The sequence below is a fragment of the Ursus americanus genome, chromosome 22 (genome assembly GCF_024610735.1).
Source record: "Ursus americanus isolate L20-20 chromosome 22, mUrsAme1.1.p, whole genome shotgun sequence".
In the NCBI taxonomy this organism is placed as follows: Eukaryota; Metazoa; Chordata; class Mammalia; order Carnivora; family Ursidae; genus Ursus; species Ursus americanus.
In genome coordinates, this window is record NC_142148.1 from 22,338,295 (window position 1) to 22,362,340 (window position 24,046).

The 24,046-nt window shown below is 53.4% G+C and overlaps 1 protein-coding gene across 7 annotated transcripts in view; it reads right to left on the reverse strand.

The window, feature by feature from the left end:
• Positions 1-24,046, reverse strand: part of EPB41L1 (erythrocyte membrane protein band 4.1 like 1) — a 122,589-nt gene that overhangs the window by 16,056 nt on the left and 82,487 nt on the right. For 4 of the 7 annotated variants that reach the window (XM_045804521.2, XM_045804524.2, XM_045804526.2 and 1 more), the window contains 8 exons: positions 23,054-23,151; positions 22,644-22,819; positions 19,843-19,991; positions 18,910-18,945; positions 16,322-16,504; positions 4,800-5,210; positions 2,888-2,992; positions 1,289-1,372 (listed from right to left, as the gene is read on the reverse strand). In XM_045804521.2, coding sequence (XP_045660477.1) covers positions 1,289-1,372; positions 2,888-2,992; positions 4,800-5,210; positions 16,322-16,504; positions 18,910-18,945; positions 19,843-19,991; positions 22,644-22,819; positions 23,054-23,151 — 1,242 coding nt within the window. Of the gene's footprint in view, positions 1-1,288; positions 1,373-2,887; positions 2,993-4,799; positions 5,211-6,280; positions 6,389-6,901; positions 8,927-12,995; positions 13,101-16,321; positions 16,505-18,909; positions 18,946-19,842; positions 19,992-22,643; positions 22,820-23,053; positions 23,152-24,046 lie in introns of all 7 variants that reach the window. The other 3 variants (XM_087853608.1, XM_087853606.1, XM_087853607.1) reach the window with 3 other exon arrangements.

A 24,046-nucleotide genomic window follows, 5' to 3' on the forward strand; every position in this document is an offset into this window, starting at 1 on the left:
GACTGAGGGAGAGGTGGGACAGAGTGACCAGGAAAGAGGGTGCGAGCTGGTAACCGGTTCAGAGTTATTTCCCTTTGTTTGCTCAAAACCTACCTGCTGGGAGTCTAAACGCAATTCCTTTCCTAGGTGTCTATCGGGGGTTTGGCAGGAGAAAGCATTTGAAAACAACTTTCCACCGGCTCGAGACAGATCCAGCCCCGGACCCAGCCCCACGCCAGCCCCAGCAGCCAGTGTTCACAGTGGTCAGGGTGAGGGTGCAGAGCAGTTGAGGTGCATAGGGAGGCTTCTGGGTTGGACCTGGCTCTACCACATAGCGGGTATGTGACCTTAGGAAGTCACTTTACCTTCCTGCACTTCAGACTCTTCATCTGTAAAGGGTGCAGAAAGAAGAGAATCCCCTCATTTTCATGAGGACTCAATGAGATCACCCCTGCATGGTTCTTGGCCCTTGCATGCCGCCACAGCCTGGGTGCCTAATGGTATCTGGTCTGTGTCATCATTAAAGGACCTGACGTTACTGGACTCTTTAAGAACGTGTGAGCCAGGGGATGCCTGGGTGGCTCGGTTGGTTAGGAATCTACGTGTGGCTCAGATCATGGTCTCAGGGTCCTGGGACCGAGCTGAACAGGGAGTCTGCTTCTCCCTCTCCCTCTGCCCCTCCCCCCTAATTGTGCTAGTCCTCTCTCTCAAATAAATAAAATCTTAAAAAAAAAGAAAAGAAAAAGAACCCATGAACCAGGCAGAATGGGGATTATTCCCATTTTACAGATGAAGACACCCAAGGCCAAGGACCTTCCTTCACAGGTCAGACAGCACATAGGTAGCAGAGCCAGAATCTAGGGAGATGGTCCCAAATCCTGAGCTTCCCATTTAGGTTCATTGCACGCCATCTACTGACCAAGGCCAGGAAGTGGCCCGAGACTTGAGAAACCACACAGCTGCCAAGGTCCGTCAGGGACTTTCAAATCCTCACTCATTGCCAATAATCAAATAATCAAATAATCGAATGGTACCATCCTCCCTCTACCCCCGCTGTGGCTGAGATGGTCCAGATAACTGAGACTCGGGGATTTCACCTCCCACATTATTCAATTTGGAAAACTGAAGTCTGACTGGATGTCCTGTGGTAATTGTGGTGCCAGACGAGAAGTTTGACTCTATGTCCCATACCTGAAGCAGGGAGGGCAGATGAGGACTGCCCCAGACAGCCGGTGATGTGATGTTGTTATCTGGCTGTTTGAGGGCAAGGGGGCTGGTCAGAGAGGGAAGTCTCTTGGGTCCTACTTACCATGGTGGTTGATATGGTCTCCGTGGTGATGGAGGGAGCAGTTGTTATGGACTCCTTTCCCCCTGGGGCAGTCCCATCAACCTGCTGGCCAGAAGAGTCATGAGAGAGTGTGTGCACACTGCACTTGCCTGCAGCATCCGTGACCTGGGCAGGTGGCGTTCCCAGTTACAGAGGGACGGGCTGTGTGAGTGAACGTGCACTGGCGGGAGGGGGGCTCATCCATACACAGACTGAGTTACAGGGGGTCCTCAGGTCACTTGAATCATCTTATTTGACAAAGGACAAATAATCCCAGATAATTTCACAAGCCCTATGCAAATCTCAATGCACGTATTCCTCAACCCAGCGATCCCAGTGCTGGGCATTCATCCTTTGGATATCAACTCTGAAAACTTTGCCAAGAAGTATGAATAAAGAAGTTCATGGAAGCATTTGTCATTAACTGCCAAAGACAAAAACAGTCACAGATCCATTGATGGGAGACTGCAGGATAAGTCAGGAGCCACTCCTAAGTGGGACAAAGAGTAAGGTGGGCCCACATATGGCAACGAGGAGTGATCTCCAAGACAGTCAGTAAGAAAAAAGGGTCAGGTGTAGAAGAGGATCTCTTTTGTATAAAACTCTATAATCTAGAGATATAAGTGTATATATTGGAATCTGCATAGATTTTTTTTCTGGGAAGAATCACAAGAAAAATTTCAATTTGTTCTGTTCAAATTTCATAACTGTAAACATTTTGTTGTTTTGTTTTGACATCAGCAAGGATTATTGGGCTATTGACTTTGGGGCCTTTTTTCGTTTTCTCTATAATTCTCTATATGAAAACAAAATGAAACACGGGTCACCAAAACAAAATAGGCCACAGAGGAGGCATGTGGCTTGAATGCAGACCAGTCTCTGCCCCCAGCACCGCAGCTCATCTGGCCAGGAGGAACCCGGAGGGCATCTATCAGACCTACAATCTCAAAGTTCAAAGTTTAAAAACCAAAAAACCACAAGAGGAATCTAGGCAACGCACTGCGCACCTGTACGCCCAGAATGCACCTGTGTCTCTTTCGGACCACTCCGTCCAGGGTACCAAGTATGTTTCACCTCGCTAAGACAAATGATTTTTTATCTTTTTCTCAGTTTGTTCATTTTGCCAATCTGACATGGAATCGCCATGGATAAAAAAATGATCCAGCATGAGTCATTCTGACTAAAGTTGGAGTGGGATCTCGCCCTCTCTCTCCCAAACAGCCCCTGGGATACCTCAAGAAACCTCTCCAACTCCTTCAAACAATCTGAAAGCCACAGTCTAGTCCACTCGCTGCTAGTCCTTATAGCACTCCCAGGAGGACAGGGAGACATGATCGTTCCCATTTTAGAGATGGGAAATTGAGGCTCTAAGAGGTATGGTCTGTCTAGGATAGAACTCATTCCACCGCCCACCCCCAGAGCTCAGGGAGGACAATGAAGCTCAGAAGAGCATCAAGGTTAAAACGGAGGCTCTGGGGAAGCTGGAGTGGCAAGAGCTAGCCAAGGGGCTTGGCCTTGATGGGAACCCCACCCTTAACTGTCTAATACCTATGCTCAGGCTGCAATGGGAGCCCAAGTTACCTGGCTGCTGTCCATAGTGCTGACTCTGGTCTGCAGGACAGCCTCTGGCTCAATCTTCTTTCTTATGGCCAGGCTGCTGACAGTCATGGTTTCCGTTTTCACGGGCTGTAGGAAGATGAGGGAGAACACTCCATAACCCAAGCCTCGGCGTGACTCCTGCTCACAGGCTGCCGTAGCGTATCTCCCATCCCTGCGGCTGGCCGGGTCTCTGGAAGGGCACGCGGGTCAGGGCAAAGAGGCACAGCGAGCCATCCCAGATGGACAGCCCAAGGGGAGAGCTGGAACCACCAGCAGCACCCAGACAGGCTGCTCATGACCCTGCCACCACAGCAGCTCCTGGTGGCTCTAAGCTGGTTTTTAGGCGACCATTAAAAGAACATCTACTATTCAATTAATAGGGTCTGTGCCGGGCCCCCCACTAAGTACTGTCCTTATATACAAGTCACTGAATTCTGACTTTGATGATTACGCTGCCACCTCCCAGCTGCTTCATTTGAACTGTTCTTGAGCACAGGAATCACACACCTGGGGGGCTACGGGGGGGCCAGGCAGGAGCTGTAAAGGGGTGAAGTGGGCAGGACTGGGGCGAACAGGAGAACACATGGGCTCCACTCAGGTTTGGCCAACGGTGGCCATGGCCTCTGAGTGACTGGATCATCTGATTTTTTTAATGATATAAAAAAAAACACCTGTGGATTTTATATTCCACATCCTGATTTTTCAATCAAGGTCAAAGAAAACACATCTGCTAGCCAGATCTGGCCCGGGGCCACCGGTTTTCAACCTCTACTCTAGAAGTCTTCAGTTAAATGATCAGTTTCTCCAGACTCCTCTGGCAAGGTCAGTTCATGGGACTATTAGCATACGTGAGCTGAATGAATGAGTGAAATAACCTGCCATCTGGTTGGGAAGGTAGTGAGAGGGATTCTTCTAGATTACCGTATCCGTGAGATCTAGCCAATCACCCATTTAATCATCTGTTAATGCCTGGCATGTGTGGGCTTACAGGAGCTGCCACCCGGGGGGACAGCAGGCCTGGCAGCCACTGACCTGACTACCTGGAATGTGCCGGGAGCAGAAACATTCCAGAGCAAAGGGGCTGAGGAGGGAGCAACACTTCTGCCCAGCGTGGTCAGGAAAGCATTTGCTAGGGAAGTGATATCTGAACTTGGCCCTGGAACATGACAAGTTTGCGAGGCAGAGAAAGGGAAGGAAAACTTTCCACCCAGAGGGTAGAGCACGGAGTGAATGCCCAGAGTAGATGAGCTCCTATTTCAAAGCCTGGAACGTGGGAGAGAGGAGAGTGTGGTGGGAGGTGGGCTGGGGCTGCAAGAGATGAGAGGGCAGAGGAATCACAGGACAAAGATCCTCTGAAGGAAGGACACAAAGCAGAGGGACCCAGACACAGTCGATCCCCGTGTCCCCCTCAATGATGACGTTTCCTCCTCTCTAGGAGTTGCCGCTGCTACCCCGAGACCCCAGAGCCAGATGTGTTTAGACTGCTGCCCAGGCCCCGGGGAGAGGAGCTGGGCCAGGATCAGGAAGAGCCATTGGCTTTCAGGCCGGGCTGCAGGCGAGTCCACAAGCACACGCTCCCTGCAGGTGCCATGCAACACAGACGGGGCGGGAGGCGAGGAAGACCAGACCGCCTGGCGTCACTTGGCCTCGAGCAAGCGATGGGGTCACAGGGTTAAAGCGCCAAGGAGTGCACGTTAGGGGTGAACCAAGATGGCAAACATGCGAGCACAGAACCATGCTTTCTGCGAGGGGCAGTCATGCAACACGAGACAGAGCTTCAGGCTGAGGGGGCTCTGGGCTGCAGGCTGGTGGCTCGGTCTTCTCCGAGATGGCCCGGGGCCCTCTGAACATGCAGTGCCCGCCAGGCCCAGGTCTCCAGGATGCTCCACTGTACCTCAAACTGGGGCATATCTGGGGTGGCGCAGACCCCTCGATCCGGGCTATCGTCAATGCCCCCAGACTCGTCTTCCTGGCCGAGGCCCCCCTTGTTGAGATCCCGGGAGAACACCAGGCCCTCGGTCTCTGAGTCGCTTTTGTCTCTGTCGAGCTCAGGCAGGCTGCGGGAGAAGTCTTCGAAGGCGCTGCCATGGTAGTCACCGATGACCGTGAAGTCAACCTCAGCCTCCAGGCTGGACGTGGAGCTGACTGTGATGCTGGAGCACTTGCGCTCAATGGCCAGGTGGTTGTCCTTCAGGAACACCGCGTCCCTCTCCTGGTCCTGGTCCTCGTCTCCCGTGTCACTCTCTGGGGCCCTGGGACGAGGCGGTTTGACCTTCTCCTCTGAGCCCTCCCTTAGCCCTGCTCTCTATGGCCAGATAAAAAATCAAAGGAACGGGGATGTGGGGTGGGAAAACAGAGAGAGAGAGAGAGAGAGAAAGCAAGATGGTGAATGACAGAAGAAACCTTGGGGCCGTTTCAATGTCTCAAATAGAAGAGCAGATCAGGAAACGAAAAACACTCCCGGAAAGGTTCCTTGACATGACAACAAGCTTGAAAAAAACCGCAAAGTTCTCAAGAGTGGGGAACGCTCCTTTCCGAGGGTCTCCCGCTGATGGCCAAAGCAAGGACAAAGCAAACATCCTGCCAGCTGGTTCTGGACAGGAAGCCCCATCCAAGGTCTGGATCTGGGAGCTTATCAAAAGCGGCATTATGTGCAAGGCAGGGATGGGAGCCCAGACCCAGGCCCATCCGTGCAGGTGGGCATCGAGAAACAGAAACCAAGGAGGGAGACCCAGGGATTTAGGGAAACTCGGGATGGGAAGGCAGGGAGGCTGGAGCCAAGAGCTTTGAGAAACAAAGAGGAAGCCAACATGGTTTGTCAATTCCACTGAGTCTCTGTGGGAGGGGGCAGCATTGTCTAGCGGGAGGATCGATATGGGTTAATTCCTGGGAGCTGGGTGCTACGTCAGTTCAGCCCTGAGCTCCGGGAGGGGCCGGCGGGCGGGTGGAGGTTCTAGTCCCATCAGTGTAATTGACAACGGCAGGCCAAGGAAATGCTGGAGGGGAACCAGCAACTCTTGTCCCACATACATACCTCTCAACTGGCCTGTCGGGGATTAAACACCACATGCACATTTTTGGCTGTTTCAGGACAGTCTTTTTAAAGCCCAATCTAACACCCACCGAATATTTTTTTTTTAAAGTAGTTGGCTTCAGGTTCTAGAGATTCAATGCACTTAGAGATTCACTTGCTAAACTTAGCTTCCATTTTAGCCAGTTTCTGGAAGGTTGAGAGGTGTGAGGACACATTCCAGACAAGCAAGAGTTGAGCTGCCACAAGAGGTGCTGCCAGAGCAGGTGGGAGTCGAAGGCAGCGATGCACCCCGGCCAGGCCAAGAGGACCGGGTCATCAGGGCACCGGGGGGCTGCAGAGACCTGAGGGCCTGAGGGGCTGGCGAATCTCAGGCGCCCCCCTTTCGCAGGGGGGTTTGCTGCTAAGCTGGTGATGGGCTTCTCTTCCCTGACCGCATCTCCGGATTTGTTCTGGATTAGAGAAGACAGTTAGTCTTAAGGAGGCAGAAAGGAACGTGGCAGTGGGACCAAGAGGGAACCAGAAGCGAAGGATGGAAACCTCTGGCCTGTCAGCTTCCCCAAGGCGGGAGAACCAGGGAAGGGAAAAGATGAAGGAAGATCGTTGGACAAGCCAAGCAAAACAGGTAGGAGCCCAGCAGGTGGGGGCAGCAAGGCAAAGCAGGTATGTAGTTGGCTGGCAGTGGCGCCACCTTCTCCACTGGGGTGGTGCGACCCTCTGGGCACCAGGTCACACCAAAAGCCGAGGGTCTTTGTGGCTAAGCTAACAGGGGCCAAGCAGATGAACCCACCATTCCGCCCGGGCTACCCTCGGGCCAGTGTGGGGAAGAGAACTCATAGGAATGGACAAGCAGCCTCTGATCGCAGTGATGACGAGGGGCCCCTGAAACATGCTTCTACAGAGCTACGTAGCATGCGGTCCACTCCCCCAGCAGGGGAGGGGCAGCGGTGGGGGCGGGGGCTCACGTGGCCAGTGCCCCCGGTGGTTTCCTCCAGCGCAGTTTCGCAGCCCGAATCGGGGGACACAAGCGCGAGGTCCGTGCCTCCTTCCTGGGGGGATGTGGTAGAAATGCCCTCCCGGAAGTGTCTGGCAGCCAGTGGCATCACTGAGGAATGAGTGGCTCTGGGGCCAGCAAAGTCCCCAGAGGGCTGGAGCTGGACGAAGCCCAGGTCCAGAAGCTTATTCCGCTGTTGCTCTACCTGACCCACGGAGGCCTCTGAAGACAACTCGTTCATGAGGGTCCTTGTTTCCCCTTGACTTGCTCGGCGAGTTTCGGCTCCGTGGGTCTCAAAGATCCGAATTTTGTTGGCCACTGAGGTCTTGCTAATATCTTCCAGGGAGCCCTCTTGGCCCCCAGCCTGGAAAAAGGTCATCTCCTTTTGCTTCCCTGCAGGGAACACCAAGCCCAGGGGTACAGCCCCCTCACCTTCTTCAGAGACAACTCTGGGCTTTCTGCTGGCAACGGGAGGTGCCCGGCGCTCACCTCCGTCTGGGGTCATGAATGGTCCCACTCGGTCCTTGGGCTCTGGGGTCTCTTTGAAAGGATGGGCATGTTTGAAAAACACAGGGGACTGTTCTCCAAAAGGATCCCCAAGCTGCGGAGGCTCCCCTGACCCACGAGGGGTTGGGCTTGGAGAAGTTTCCTCTGGAGCTGCCTGTGCTTGAAAGGGACCAGGGGAGGCTGGGAGAGGGGCGATCACTTCCATCTGAAGAAACGCTGAGGCCTTTCTGTCCTCCGTCACAGGTTCTCCTGTCTGGATGTGAGACAGTCCCCTGTCATGGGGCAGGAAGTTGCCTCTGTCTGGCTTGGTTGGCTTCCTGACATCACTAGGAGGGGTGGTCCACGGAAGGGCGCAGGCTGGGAGGTCTGGGCGCATGCCCCCTCCTCTGTGAGGTGAGTGGTTCTTCCATCCTGCTGCGGGACTTTTCTCAGCCTTTTCCATCAAATCTCCACCCGTGGGGGCCTCTTCCTCTGTGTCTAGGTTGGACACTGGGTGACTAAATTCTCCTTCCACCCCCCGCCCAGCTTCTTCCCACTCCTCAGCAAACGTCTGCCCTGGAGAAGGTCCCTTTCCAAGCGGCTCAACAAAGGCCCCCGGGCCATCTGGTCTTCCGTGGTTCCCAGGGGACCCTGCCCCTTCCTCTAAGGAAGCTGTGTGGCCTTCACCCTCTTCGTCTCTGTTCCTGCTGGAAGCAGCAGCAGAGCACGGTGGGGCCGAGGAACTCCGCGCAGAGCTCTCTGTGAGCTTGTCTGAGAGCTCCAGCCTGGTCTCGTCAACAGGAAGGGCATCCAGGTGCTCTTCCCTCTCCTCCAGAGGTGGAGGGAGGACTTGGTCTTCAGAACCCTTCTCTCCGTAGTTCAAATAGAAGCTCCTCTCTGCAAAGGAAGGTTCGGTTTCATCACTCGAGTCAGCTCTGGCTTCCGACTGGGCTGGGTCCAGCAGAAACGACTGGAGTCCTCCCGTGTCAGAGGCTGGAGAGGGGACATCGGCCTCTGCTGGCCTGGTCCCTGAGGCAGCGGGTCTTCCCCAAGTCTGGAACTCCTCCAGCTCCTTCCTCAGCTCCATCTGGCCCTCCAGCTGGCCACCTGAGATCCAGCGCTTCTTGATGGTGGCCTCCCCAGTGCCCACCCTCACCTGGGAGCCCTCAAGGAGCTTTTCTGCCAGTGCGCAGCCTGCAGCCGGAGAAGCCCTTCCTGGGCCTTTCCTGACCCAGGGGCCTTCCTCCCACACTGACTCCAAGTCTTCAGGGCTTGCAATCATTCTTCTTTGTTGCTGGGTCTTTGCTCTTCTAACTGCCACCATTTCTTCTGTGGCCACTTCGACTTTGAACTTGTCCACCAGGACGTCTACCTTGGAGAGTCTGCCATCAGCAAGGATATCTGCGAGGCCTGCCTTACTTTCTTCCTGCTGCATGGTGGTCACTTTTAGGAGACTGAGTTCTTCTGGCCTAGTGTACGCTCTCTCTATAAATACCCAATGCTCTGAACCCTGTGTTTCAATTGGAGCAAGAAGAGTTAACATGAAATATCAGGCACCTGAAGAACGGGTCACTTTTTTCCTCTGCAAGAAGGGACCAATCTACCACCAAAGGTCAGCAAGTCCCCAGAACTGGCTAGGGAAGAGAAAGGCATGACAATGCTAGTCAGCCTCATCAAGGCTCCCCTTCCCTTAAAGGCACCCAACAAATTATTTATCAACTCCCCTCAACCACCACCCCAACTTGGTAAAATGGGAAGGGGGGGTCTCACGCTCTCCCCATGCTAATCTTGGGACAATGGACATTCATGGATGGGCCAGGACTCTTCCTCTTCCTCTTTTAATAATACAACTGCCACTGTCAGAGGGGAAAATAACTTACATCACAAGGAATTTTTGAATGTTAAAGCAAGAACTCCTAAGACATCCTCTAGTCCAAGTTCTTCATTGTGCAAATGGGTAAACTGAGACTTGGAGAAAGTCAGTGACTTCCCCAAGGTCACAGTTCATGGTAGAGTCAGGAAAAGAGTTGCCCGAGATCCTTGCTGACTGACCTTACAACCTATAGAATATGGATTCCAACTGCAATCTAATATCAAGAGGGGAAGCACTGAATTAAGTTCCACGGGCCACAGCCTGAAATCTGACTTTCCTATTAGAGTTCCGGGAAGGAAAGAGATTAGAATGAAAAATGCCAAATGTCCAGCTGAAGAGGTCAGTGCCAGTCACCACAGTGGCTTGAAGAGCTTGAATTTTGTAGGGTTCATTCCCAAAGAAGAGAATGCCAAGGCCTATTCTTGGAGAATTCTGACAAAATACACAGAAGGGGTAGAAAAGGGCTGACCAGAAGACCTCACAGAAGGAAAAGATCTAAAGACCCACATATCATCACTGGTCAAAAGCACCAACAAGAGTGTAGCACCATCAAGCTGTTGACAAAACAGCCCTCCATCTCTTCTAGAGTCCTTTAAACAACACTTAGGAGGGAATGATGGACCTCAGAACTGTTAAAAAAGAAAAAAAAAAAGCCAGAAGGCCATTGGAATTCTAATCTTGCAGCCACAGAATACTTTCTTCACAGAAAGCCTCAATGGAAGCTGCCATGTCTTGAAGTTGGAGGCCTTGGCTGCCCCAGTGCCAAGGTACCGCCCTCCTCTGAAATCCCTGCCCCTTACGGCACAGATGTGGAAACTGAGGCCTAGAAAAGGTAAGCACCATGTCCAAGGTCAGAGAGTGAGCTGGGGGCAAAGGCAAGTCTAGAATCCAGTCTCTGAATCCAAGTTCTGGGAAGTGCCTCCATGGTGACATGTGCCAGAAACTGCTCCCCAGAGGAGGGGAGAGATGTAAATGACAGGGCTCTGATTCTGGTTAGGACTTGGTGAAGCGTCTGTCAGATCCCATAGGATGGAAAGGATTCTGAAGGATCATGGAGCGCTGTAAACTCTCTTACCTCCACTGCCCCAATCCATGTTAGCAAAATCTCCATGGTTTTCAGGGAATCAAACCTCATTGAAAGAATCCTGCCAACAGGTAAGAGAGAAAAGAGAAAGGCAGAAGGCCCAGGCGTAGGTTTCTGGGATTTTACTTCAGGTTGCTAACTAAGCCTCAGGACAACCCCACTGAACCATCTCAGAGAGAAGTGCTTCAAGAGCCTATAGAAGCCAGGTCGCTTTTCTCTTCTACTGGGGAAGCAGGTGCCCCCCAGCCGCTCCCGTTTCAGCTTGTACTGACATCCTGAGTCTGGCAATGATAGCCAAAGATGGTCAAGGAGACCCCTTCTGGAATATTCTTGGCCCACGTCTGACTAGAAACTAGTTTGTAGAAACTAGAAGCTTAGAAAGTAGGCTGAGTGGGGTGGGAACTAGCCCATATAGAAAGATTCCACAGGAAGAAAAAAGGAAACATTACTTATATTTAGTTAATTTGTGCCAGACAATGTCAGCCCTTTGTCTAAAGTTATTAAATTTAATGCAAATGGCAACCTGTGAAGCAAGTACTATTGCCCTTATTTCCAAAGGGGAAACTGAGGTTCGCAGAGTGATGGTGACTTGCACAGATCAGAGTGTGCGGTGAGGGAAGAACAGGCTCTGCTTTTCACAAGTGAAAATCCTGAAGAGAAAAAAAACTGAACAAAAGAGAGAAAACTTCACTAGCACCAAGGCACTGGTGGGGCACCTGTCCCTGGGGGCTGGTCTGAAAGCCGTCCTGACCCCATTAGAGGATGGGAGATGAGATAATGTCTGATAGCCCTGCAGCCATTCTTTCCACTGAGCCAGGGGGACCTTCAGCGCCTGCTCAGAGCGCCCCCTGCTATCAGTCGGAGGTACTGCAGCAAGGAGCCGAAGCTGGAGGATGACGTGGACCAGGTCTGCTCCCACACAAGCCACCAAAAGGAGAAAATCTCCAGCCAGGCGGTTCTGCTGACTCTGGGCTGTTCAGTCCCCACCTGGGGCTCTGGATCACATTTTGAGCCTTGTTCTTTACCGAAGACACCCAGAGGAGGGGATGCAGGATATGGAGCCCTCTAGAAACCGCCGCCTGGGAGAACCCTTTGAAGAAAGGAGGAGCGTTCAGGGGGAGGGGAGGTGCTGAACTCTGGAGGAGGATGCCGAGCAGATCTCTGGGCAGCAGCAGGCACAGAGAGGCCCACAGACAGGTAATTCAGAAGGGCAGATTTTAATTCAATATGAAAACTTCCCAACAGATGACTGAAGCCAAAATGGTCGGCTGCGAAGAATGGCGAGAGCGCCCTCTGTGGGAGGGGCTGGACGGGCAATTTGCAGGGATGCTGATGAAGGGCGCAAGTCGCCCTCCAGACCCTGCCCCCAGGGATGGGCACCTGTCCTTTGCTCTAGGAGCATCTCTGTGCTCCGGGCATCACTATTTCCCTAATCTTGTGATGCTATTGACTCCTGTCCAATTTCTCTCAAGAGAGAGTGCTGGTAGTTGATTTTAGTTTTAGGAAAAATTCAGAGTGGAACTGTGATTTCTGTTTTACCATTTATGTAACTGACTCATGTCTTTTCCAGTTTCAGCACATTTTCAACAGCTAAAAAATTTTTCCATGGGAATTAAAAAAGGGAGATGCTTGGGGCGCCTGGGCAGCGCAGTCGTTAAGCGTCTGCCTTCGGCTCAGGGCGTGATCCCGGCGTTCTGGGATTGAGCCCCACATCAGGCTCCTCCGCTGGGAGCCTGCTTCTTCCTCTCCCACTCCCCCTGCTTGTGTTCCCTCTCTCGCTGGCTGTCTCTATGTCAAATAAATAAATAAAATCTTAAAAAAAAAAGGGGGGAGATGCCCTCATACATACTATGCTTAACGGGGAGGATCAGATCTCAGGGAGAAGGAAGTTCCACCCAGATGGCCAGTCAGTACCTTCTAATCCTGACGGCTTCTAAGCTGTTGGCACAGAGGGAATGCAGCCCTCCACCCCTGGCCTGGATTCTATGCCTAGCAGGACACAGCAAGTCCCAAGAGCCCTCCACCAGCTGCCGTCCTGGGTGCAGAAGTAATGCCCTCCTCATTAGAACGCTTGCTTGACCAACATCTCTGCAACCTGAACAAAGCTCCTTGGAGCAAGATGCCCACTTTTGCCTGCCTGTCAAGAGCAGCTTAGAGAAGATGAAGGTGGAGGATGAATACAGGGCCACCCCCAACAGAGCCAGTGTTAGACCTCACTCAGGCTTCTGAACACTGAAAAGATCCCAGGGCAGAAGGCACTGAGGTGCCATGGCCCCTGATCTCAAGCTTAAGATGTCAGAGCCTGCCTCTAAAGCCAGTAGGGCCCAAGAGAAGGAGATCATTTTGGCCTCCTCTTTGAAGCAAGAGCCAGACTCAGACTGTCCTGTCTTTCCAGAATATGGTCTCAGTCCTGGTTCCTGAGAAACAATGGATGAGGGAGGGGCTGGCCCTTTGTGGATCCCTGGGATGGGGACAATAATTTGTCACGGCATGGGGACACAAGGGCTACCCCCTGCTCCCACCTGCATGGCAGAGCCTCGTCCACCCCCCTCACCCCAGAGAAAGGGTTTCCTTGAGACCATTAGGGTGGCTGTGTGTGGGCGGGGAAGTGCCGACAGTAACCTCAGGAGACGCTGCGAGGCTTTTCTGAGTGAACACTTCCCAGCCTGTGGCTGTTCCAGGCTCAGGTGCCAAGTCCTGTGGAGAGGTGTCCTGGGTCCTCCGGGACTGCAGGGGAGGCCCAGGGCGGGAGGAAAGGGAAGAGGGAGGAAGGGAAGGAGAGACAGAGACAGGAAGAAAGGGAGAGAGAGGAAGCAGGAGAGACACACACACAGAGCCCGTAAATAACCCAGCTTTGTAAATCCCACATCCTTAGGGTTTGTGGCTTAGGTCAGGAGGGAGCCAGTGGAGCGAGACAGAGAAGAGCTGCCCCTTGTGGCCCTTTAAGGGAGAGAGGCCCACAGTCAGCTGCCAGCCAGCACTGTGCCTTCGGACCCTTTTCTCCCTGCCCTCACTCAAGAGGGTGCGGAAACACACCACTCCCGTTCAAGAGGCTCTCAATCGAGAGGCCGAGGAGCCTTACCATTCAGACTCGGATTCCAAGTCTGCCCTCGGTGGCTTTGGTTCAGGCAATGGTTCAATCCTGCAGTTTGGCTCTTAGCCCTTTGAAAAGTTATCTTTGAAATGAAAACCTGGGTTTGGCAAATGGGAACTTTTCATTAAAGTTTGGAGTCCTGGGCTCCTGGGTGGCTCAGTCGGTTAGGTGTCTGCCTTCGGCTCAGTCATGATCCTGGGGTCCTTGGACTGAGCCCCGCATTGGGCTCTCTGCTCAGCGGGGAGCCTGCTTCTCCCTCTGCCCCTCCCCCTGCTCATGTGCTCTTGCTCTCAAATAAATAAATAAAATATTTTTAAAAAACGTTTGGAGCCCCTATTTTAAGTTCCCACTGTTCTCCCCTTGGCCCAGATGAGACCCAACAATACACGAGGAAGCTACTAGGACCTCTGATGACACAGCCCTGTGGGAGAGCCCCACAAAGTCCAATCAGGGATTCCAGTCACCAGCAGCAATGGCCCCAGGACTGTACAGCACTTTCTAGTTCATAAAGTGCTTTTATACCCATTATTTCACTCAGCCTTCCCAGCAACCCTATGGAATGGCAATTCTGGGCCCCCTTTAGATGGGCTGACTAGGTAGTGAGGCTCAGAGAGGTGATATCACTCACCTAAGAACCCAGTCCAGTCCTTGTCTACAGCTTTGCCCCATCTCCCAAATCTTCAAGGGCCTCTAAATGCCAGTGGGGCCTGTAAGCCAGTTAAATGATCCATAGCTCCAAGGTGAGCTCCTGGACCAGAACTCTTTCCAGGAGTGGACTACGCTTCTTGGGGCATCAGTGAGGGGGCCAGGGTTGGACAGACCCACCTCTGAATAAGACCCATCTTCTAGCAGTTCCAGCTATGACCAGCAGGTGGGGCACACTCCCCAGCCAGGCTGCTCTGAGGCACCCGGAAGCTCCACAGCCCAGCTCCCCAGGGCTCACCCTGCCCTGCTCTGCCGGAGTCCAACGCTTTCAAAAGCCTCTGCATCCCTCCTCAGCCACAGCCAGGCCACTCTGGCCAAGACTCTCAGGGCAGGAGGAGTGGGGCCTGTACCTGCATCGCTAGACCAGCCCCGATGGCCTAGCCCAGTATGCCAGGGGTGACCACAGAGGCCCTCAATAGCTGTAGATTTGCCCTCCTTCCACGGCACTGGACTTCAAGGCCCTCAAAGCATCCCTCATTTTGCGAATCACCAGCCAGGGAACCACCACAGCACCCTCACTGGATGAGGCCCTGTTATCCAGCATGTCAAGGCCATGGGGAGAACGGATTCAATCAAAGGTTCACTCATTAGATCATGACCGCATCACCAAATTTCAAAGCATTCGAGGGCAGTACATACGCTGTTGACTCTATCCTGGTCTTCCCATGATGTGCTCTTGCTCCCAGCAGCTGTGATTTAACAGCAAATACAATGGCCAGGACACAAGAAAAGCAGGTTCTGGCCCCTCTTCTACCAGCTATGACACGGAACAAGTATGTTCCCATTCTGGGCCTCCTGCCCCATCTGCAAAGTGAGGAGCTTAAACCAAGTAGGTTCTGAGGGTCCTTCCAACTTCAAAAGAGGTTCTAGGGGGAGCCTGGGTGGCTCAGGCGGGTTGAGCCTCTGACTCATGATTTCAGCTCAGGTCATGATCTCAGGATCGTGGGATCGAGCCCCACGTCAAGCTCCCTGCTTAGTATGGAGTCTGCTTGTCCCTCTCCCTTTGCTCCTCCCTTCACTCATGCTCTCTCTCCCTCTAATAGATAGATAAATAGGTACACATACACACGTACATAAAATCCTTAATAAAGAAAAGAGTGGTTCTGATTCGAAATTGCCCTTCTGTGCGAGCCCCAGGACCCAATCATTGACTCCTACTGAGCATCTAGGTACTGCACCAGCCCCTCCACGCTGGATCTCCCTGCACCCTCACAACACTCCTAGGAGGGAGGTACTTTTATTCTCTCTGCCTAATGGAAGCCCAGAGAGGTTAAGTAACAAGCCCAGAGTCATCCAGCTAGCAGGAATCAGAGCCAGAATTCAAACCCAGGTGGTGTAAGTCTAGATCAGTTGGGTTTGAGACAAGTAAGCAGCAGTGCTGGAGAGAAAACACCTAAGTATAAATGGCGGTAAATACTGCCAAGACTGAGCAGTGCTAAAAATAATAGCTTGGGATTATAAATACAGGCATTCTCAAGATCCTATCTTTATCTCTTTTTCATTTGAGAAAACACCCCATGCTTTCCACTCCGAAAGGCTGGTGGGTGTGGGATCCTTTTCTGAAGCAAAAGGCGCAGGTCTGATTTTCTCGGAGGATCTGTTCCCCTCTAGTGGGCTCCAAGGATCCTTCCAGGAGGGAACACCCCCCCCCCCACACACACACCACCCATCTGTGTTTTCACAACAGGCACTAAAGGATCTGGTTACTGGATATAACTACTGGGATTCTCAACGTGTAGGGTGCCTGAGAATCACCCAGGGCACTTGTTTAAAATGCTGATTCCGGGGCTCTAGCTCCAAATATTCTGATTCTGTCGGTCTGACATGGGGCATTGCTAATAACCAGAACCTGCATTTCTAATAAACACCCCTTTCCCATCATACTCCAGCTGATGGAAAGGGAATACCCCAAGCCACGGCAAGTCTTGAGTTTTTCAGGGTGGTCCCTGGGGCCCCAAGGATTCCAAAATGTAGTGAATTTTTCCCAGTCTAACGCACCACCGCCCCCCCCCACCCCATCCCATCATCACCTCATGCAGCAACTCGGGGAGGCGTACAGGTGTGGAGGGTGGGTGTCAGTCGGGGCGGAGCCACATTCCTGACCCTCTTTACCCAAAGCCCTTGTTGAGGGGTGCAGGGTGAGACCTACCTCATTGGCTTTCTCAGGGGTGCCCTTGGGGGAGGGGGAGGCGGGCGAGGAGGGCAGCCTGCGCTCCCGCTCCCAGTCCCGATCCCGGTGGATCAGTTTGCTGTTGGGCTCCTTCAGGGTCCTCTTGAGCTCGTTGATGCTGGCCTGGTGCTTGAGCAGGACATCCTCTGGCTTGTCTAAGAACTAGGGGCGGATGGAGAGGGCAGTGAGTGTTAGAGGAACAGCTCTGAGCAGGCGATGGTAACCGTGGTCATCGCTGCCCTAAATCCGCAAGGTGATTCCCATCCATGACTCCATCTCACCCCACTGCACCCCAGGAGCCAAGCGGCGCAGAGATGATTAGCCCCAACAGGTGCACAAAGCACTTAAGATTACACAGAGGAGCAAAAAGCAATTCAGATTAAGAAGAGGAGGCTTCTGGTCAAGCACCACCTTTTCCTTCCCCTGCCTGGCTTCTGGCCTCAGAGCACCCAAGGCAACCCAAACCCCTAAGACTAGCTGAGTTCCTACTGGTGCTGTGCGCCCAGTCCCAACTGGGCATGGAGGTGACTTCCTTCTGGTTACAACCAAGGCACAGTGAGAACTGGCCAACCCTGTTCACTGGGCTGCTCTGGCCCACTCCCTGGCCTCCAGGGTTCTGGTCCCTTCCTCTGGCCAAGACATGGACCGCTGTGCTCAGCAGGATCCCCAGTCTAGAGACTGACAGGTGAGCTGCTCGGATACTCCTAAAGCCAAAGACACCCAGAAAAATGAGCCCTGCTCCCACACAGGAGCTGGGAAAAGACGGCGTTCAGCATCCTCTACTGTGAGCCACTACCCTTCCTATCACCCAGGGTCTTGCGGCTACCTTGTAGATACCAGCTCCTCAAGAGCAAACAGCGTGAGATATGGCCAGGCAGAGCAAAGAGGGCGCTGCAGGGCACTCAGGAGAGCAGAAGAAACGGAGACCGGGAAGAAGAGAGGTCAGTCCCAGGGCTGGGCACAAGGCCTGAGTGGGGATAGCTGGAGTCAGAGGCATGGCCCCCATTAAAGTGCCAAGTCTGAGCTCAAGCCAGTGCAGCTGATAAGAGTCATCTGCCTCTAGGTCAAGCAAGGACCAGCCTGCTTTTACGGGCAGGGCGGGTGGGCTGCCAGCTCAAGCACCTTTATCTGCAAGCTGTTTGAGGACTCATGTCAACTCAATTCAGGACAAGAAATGGCCCATCTCCGCTTATTTTGAAGTCAAATCAGATGATTCTGGAAGAACTACCTGGAAGGCAAGCTCGCCCTTGGACAAAGCTGAAATCTTCCCCTGGGCTTATCTCTGGCACCCAAGCATCTGCTATGACTGACCCGTGATTACCTCAGGGAGGAAACTGATGCCGCTGAGGCTTCTGCTTTCCCTCCAGACATCTGTCCGTACTTCCCATATCCCCCCCTGAGCTGAACGGCCTTAGAACAGTGTTGGAGAAGTCAAACCGATAGAGTTTGCACAAGGGGGTGGGTTTGAGCTGCACTGGACCCAAGATGTGGCTTGTGACCTTCTCGCCCGATCCTGCCACACTGGCTTCGTGTGTGCGCAGCATTCCCGAAGGCGAGAGGGAGCAGCGGAACCCAGGGATCCCTGATTAGGGTTAAGGGCTTTGGGGAAACCTAGTCCAAATGTCTTGCTATGCAGATGGGGGGCCGGGGCCTGAGGGGGCCTACCCATGACCCTCAAATGTCAGGCTGAAACCCAGCTCACGTGACGCCAAGGCCAGGCCCTTAGGCCCCAGCCCCTGGTCCTTTCCCTCAGGCCCAACAACAGACCCACGTCTCTGGCAGTGAAGGTTCAGAGGAAGAGCTGGGGACTGTGTGAAAGGGAAGAAGTCGTTAACGCAGAGGAATGAGTTGAGAAAAGCCACCAGGGAGAGGAGAAAGAGGAGAGGGAGGGGAAAAGGCGAAGAGGCTCTCCGCAGAGTTGGAGCAGCAGGCCCTGCCCAGAGGAAGGGACAGCCGCCCTGTGAGAAGAGGCAGAAGCGTTCCGAGGCTCCTCCCTGCCCCCCATGCCCACTCCCACATCGGGTGCCAGTAGATAGAAAAAGCAGCTTGGGGTGAGGGCACAGAGGACACAGATGATGTGGAGGCATGACCAAATGGTGATGCGGGGAGGGGATGAGTCTAAGGAAGGGTTTGGATGGGGGCAGGGGAGATGAGACCAATAAAAGTACGGAATGGCCTGGAAAAGCTGGTGGACACAGGTGGGATGGTCAGTGGTTGGGAAGCAAGCATGAGGTGGTGGGAAGAGGCAGAGCGGCAGGCTGGTTAGAGGGTGGGTGGGAGGGGGGTAAGGAAGGGAGGAGGGAGGGGGAACCAGTTGGCTAATGGGTGGGGTCTGAGCAGGGAGCTGGACAGACGGGGGGGGGGGGGGGGGGGTAAGGATGGCTGGGGAGGGGGAGGGGGGCGGAGGGAGGGAGGGGCCATAGGGGAGGAGGAGTACGGCTGGGGGCAGAGGCAAAGCTGAAGCTGAAATGGTGCCAGGACATGGGCCTGGGGTGGACTATGGGATGGTGACAAATGAGCTGGGGATCTGAATGGCTGGGTAAGTGGTGACAGGCCCCATGCAGTACCTCCTGCTTGTGTCTCGGCGTGGTTTCCTGCTCCAGCTAGCGAGATGCAGGAGGAGGAGAAGGAACCAGCAGGGTCAGTAGAGCAAACGGATTCGGGGCACCGCGCTGGCCCAGTACGGTGCAGCAGGTAGCCCAGAGGGCTCTCTTCCAGGGAGCAGAGGCCAGGGAAGCCGGTAGACCACCCTCGGGGCAGCGAGGTAGCCAGAAGGGGCGGGGTGGGACGCAGGGAGCTGGCCCAGGGAGGTGAAGAGGGGGCCCAGGGGACTAGGGGCAAAGCAGGCAGTCACACTCAGTCGAGGGGACACGAGGGCTCTGGGTATTCATGCCTCTGCGGTCAGCATGTGTGTTCAGCGGCTTGTGCTCCAAGCCTCAACCACCTGATGGAAACACACCGCACACCCACGTGTGCCCACGCCTGTGTGTGAGTGCTGCTTGCACATCCGGATGCATGACCCACTGTAAGAGGCCTACAGCCGTGAGTGAACGTATGCTGGGCTGAGACCACGTGTGCCTGCAAAAGCGTGTGCACAGGTATGTGAGAAATGCGTGGGGCAGCAGGAGGGGACACCCCTGAACTCCAACCTTGTGAAGGCCCACAGGGACACCCCATCATGCTCCGGGGAGGAAGGGAGCCATGTAGACCGAGTCAAAGGGGCAAGTTAAGAGTGGGCAAGAGGAGGCTGGAGTCCTCTAGGGGACAGAGTGCCCCTGTGGGGAAGCAGGACACAAAGAGGGAAGGGTGCAGGGTGGGCGGCATGCCCACCACCCACCATCAGGGGATACTGAGGTATTGGGCAAGGCCCTTCCCATGGTGCATCCCAGAGCGAGGGTGCTCCCCCACAGCTGGGAACGCCTCAAGGTCGAGGCCGAGGCTAGACCCAGAATCAGCCTCCTGATCCCAGGTGAGAGGGTATGAGAAAGCCAGGCTCCTACCTTTAGCTCCTTGATCTTGGTGGGGGTCCTGACCTCTCCCTCCTCGGCCTCTGACCGCCTACCCCCAGACTCGCCATCCTCCTCCTGCTTGTCACCATCAGGTCCCGTGTCATGGTTTTCACTAACCGAGGCTGGGCGGGAAAACTCCGCTAAAATGGGTAGAGATGGCCGGGTGGCCGTGTGAGACCTCTCGCAGGGGGATGGACAGGGAGCCAGTCCTGCCACCCGCCCAACCATGGTGGAGTGGGGCATCTCAACACGTTGGGGATAAGGAGCCAGCACACAGAGAGGGGAGGTAGCCTTGCCCAGGTCACGAGGATGGTAAGAGCTGCCTCCCAGCCCCAGACCCCCTCCTGACTTCTACAGCACCCAGAGCCCAGGTTCAAATCCCAAATCCATCGCTTCTTGGCTGTGTGACCTTGGGCAAGTTACACAACCTCTCTGGGCCTCAATCTCCTCATCTATAAACAATACCTACTTCAGACAACTGGGGGAGGAATGAATAAGCTCATGTGTGTAAATACTTAGAAGACAGACTGGCACGGAGCGAGCCAATTCAATCAACACTGGTCCACAAATGTTGATGTTTTTGCTGTGGTGGTTGTGACAGAATACTCGCTTGACCACTCTGTAGCAATACAGAGCTGTTGTGAGACTAGCTTTTACGAGATTAACGTTCTGAGATTTGCAAATTATTTAGCCTCTTTATAACTTCGGGAAAGTTCAAGGGGACTCCTGCAGTAACATCCTTCTCACTCACTGGCGTTCCAAAGTACTTTTCTGAATAGGAAGGAAAGGGATGGAATGACAGGCTTTACCCTAGGCACTGGGCATAACCCAGACTATGCCCATGGATTATGTCTTGGTGGGAAAAAATGGCTGGAAAACACTAGATTAAAATGACCAGAGCACAGATTATCCTTGGGATTGGCCTAGAGTAAGAGAGAATAATTAGCCTTTCTAGTCATATGTATTCACTCTGCAAAGTGCCCTTTTATGCACATTATTTCACTTGATCCACACAATCCTCTGTGCTGATGGCTAGAATGGGAATCCTTATCCTTGTTTTACGAAGGAGAAATTGAGACTCCGAGAGGGGGAAGGTCCCACTGATGACATTTCAGTGAATCAGGACAAAGACCCAGGTCTGTCTCCTGGTTTAGAGTCCAGGCTTCTGGTCCTCTCTGGATGACCTGTACCAGCTCTAGACCAAACTTTGCTACCCTGCACAATCTGGGCTTCGTTTAGGCCCTGGCATAGTAAGGGACGATGCAGAGGAGAATAGGGAGACTGTACTTTCCCTTTGCACAAATCTTAGCTCTCAGTCCTGTGCCCACTCAAGGAGAATAAGGAGCTTCCTCAGCCTCAGATGGACCTTTGCAAAACTGCATGTCCTCCGAACATAGTCAAGGAATCCTGGGACAGGTCTCACCTTCGTACTGCAGGAAAAGTATCAGACTCTCCTGATCACCTGGAAAACTCCTATGTATCCTTCAAAACCCTGCCCAGTTGTCACCTTCTCTGCAAAGCCCTTTCTGCCCTCCCAGACAGAATTAATCTCTCTCCCCTCATGGCTGCTCTGTACTCTGTACATACTTCTCCACATGGTTTGAATCACCTTAAATGCTTACAAACCTACCATTCTATGAGCTCCTCAAAGGAAAGGGCCATACTTATGCTAACACTCAGAAAATATTCGCTGGGGAGAACTAACTTGCCTAGAGGCCTGCCCCCATGTGTTCTGGGAGTATCCACTGTTCCCCCATGTAAGTCCCCACCTCTTACCTTAAGCTACCCTCTACAAACCTAAAAGCAATAATAAACTATTATTGGGTATAATTTATTAAGGTCCTTCCATGTGCCAGGAACTTGTTTGGGTGTCAGAGAGGTGTTATCATGTCTACTTCTCTCTGTAACCTAGCAAAGTCGGCATTATTTATTTTGCAGAAGAGGAAACAGGTACAGGGCATTTCAGTTGCTCAAGGCCTCCCACCCATTCAGGTATGGGTATTTATGGACCACTTCCTGGTCTGCAGAGAAGCTGGTGAGTATGAAGGCTGAGATTTGAACTCAGATCTACCGAACTCCATCTCCCCAATGCCCATGTCGCTTCTGAACCTCTCCTACAAACTCCAGTGTGCATAGCCCGGGGAGAGTTCTGGGCCCCGAGTGCTGATTCAGGTCTGGGCCAGGGCCTGGGAATCTTCATGCTTAACCAGCTCACAGGTGATTCTGTGGACCATGTTTTGAGAAGCCCTGGTCAGCTTGATACAGGACAAGACAGGGCCAATTCTCATTGATATTAAGGGCACCTGTCAGCCCAACAGGAATGAGGGCCGTGGAGAGCATGTGGTTGGATGTCAATCAGTTCACTGGAACCAAAAGGATGACCAGGAACAACCAACCCCTCAGCCTCCGGTCGGGAAAGGCACCACCAGCTCCACACTGCAGTCACCATATGACCCTTCTCCTGGTATGATGACAATCTGTGAATCACTAAGCATTGTGGGCAGGAGGCCCAGAAACCCATATGGCTGAACCTGGGACCCCAAGAAGCCACAACTCAGAGAAGTTGCGGGAAGTCCAGTGAGCGGCAATGTCACGCTCCAGTGAGAGTCATGCCATAGGCTGGGCGAGACCACCAAGAGCTGCCTGGGGGCAACAGTGCTCTTGGGCCACCGGGCCTGGTGCAAATCAACCGGTGAGGTGTCCACCACTTTCCCTGCTCATTCCACGGAAGCTGGCATGCCCCCACTTCCCTCTGAATGCCACCCTTCCACCACCTCCAATTTGGGGCATACCTCCATCAAGGCTGCGGGACATGGTGTACCGTTTGCTGGAGGAACGTTCGAAGAAGGGTGCGGGCCGGTCAATGAGGGCGCTGGCCTGGCGGGTCTGTGCCTGGGTCCTCCCACTATATCGGAACTTGGAGCCCATCACCAGGAAGCCCTTGGGTGGGGGCTCAGGCGACACTAGCCTGCAGTGGAGGGAGGAGGGGGATTAGATCTCTGCTGCCAGGCCCAAGGCTGGACCACAGCCGGCCCTTCAGCCCACTGTCCCACCAGCTACAATTCGAAGTGACCCACAAAGGGAGAGACTTGGGGAGGGAGGCTTTCCTCTCCTAGCTCCTTCTCCTGCTTCCCCCCTCACAGAGCATACATGTACATTCATGGCCTCTGCCCATCCCCCATGACCCCAGGGTCAGGCTCACCGGAAGAACGTGTGGTGCTCTATGCAGACCTTCCACAGTCTCTTGGCTGACCGGTGGTTTGGGAGCTTAAAGCCAATTGTGCTCTCAAACTGCTCATACTGCAAAACCAAGGAGTGGGGGTTAGAGGCAAGGCCTGGGCTCTCTCGCCACTGGTCGATCCTTTCTGAACTTCTTCTCAGGCATATGCGACTCCGGCCTGTTTATTCATTTATTCATTCATTTATTCAATAAAGTGGACTAAGCCCTCACTCTGCGACAGGTCCAGTGCTAAGCAACAGACACCATGGTGACGAAGATGGAAGATTCTCGGGGACGGGGAAGGGTTGCTCTGATAATAAATTAGTAAACAAGATCATTTCAAACACTGATAAGGGGGCATGAAGGGAATGAACAGAGATGTGCGACGTGACAGAATACCTGGGCAGGTGTGGGGGTCAGGATCTATCTTAGAAAGGGTGATCAGGGGATGCCCTCTAAACAGGTGATCTCTGAGCAGACATCTGAAGGATGGGGAAGGAACCAGCTATGTGAGAAGGCAGGGAAGAGAATTTCAGGTAGAGGGAACATCAAAGCAAAAGGCTGGAGGCAGGAAAGAGCTTGGCTCATCCTAGGAAGTCAGAGAAGGCCAAAGGGGCTGAAGCACAGTGCGCGTGGGGCAGAGATATGTGGGAGAGGCAGCTGGCCACATCTGGAGTTCAGATGGTAGCCCATGAGCCAGAGGCTCTTGAAAGGTTTAAGGAGGAGTGGGAGTGCAGGACAGTGATCTGATTCCATCAGACATGATCCGATGGAAGGGACTTTAAAGGTCTCCTTAGCAGTTATGAGAAAAAGGGCCTGAAGTGACAATGGAGGCAGGGGGACCAAGGAGAGGCACCTTGTAGAGATGCAGGCGAGAGACGGTGGCGGTTGGTGGCTGGGGCAGCAGAGAAAGACAGAAGCAGATGGGTTGGCATGTATCCCACAGGTAGAAACTAATGGACTTTCTGATGGATG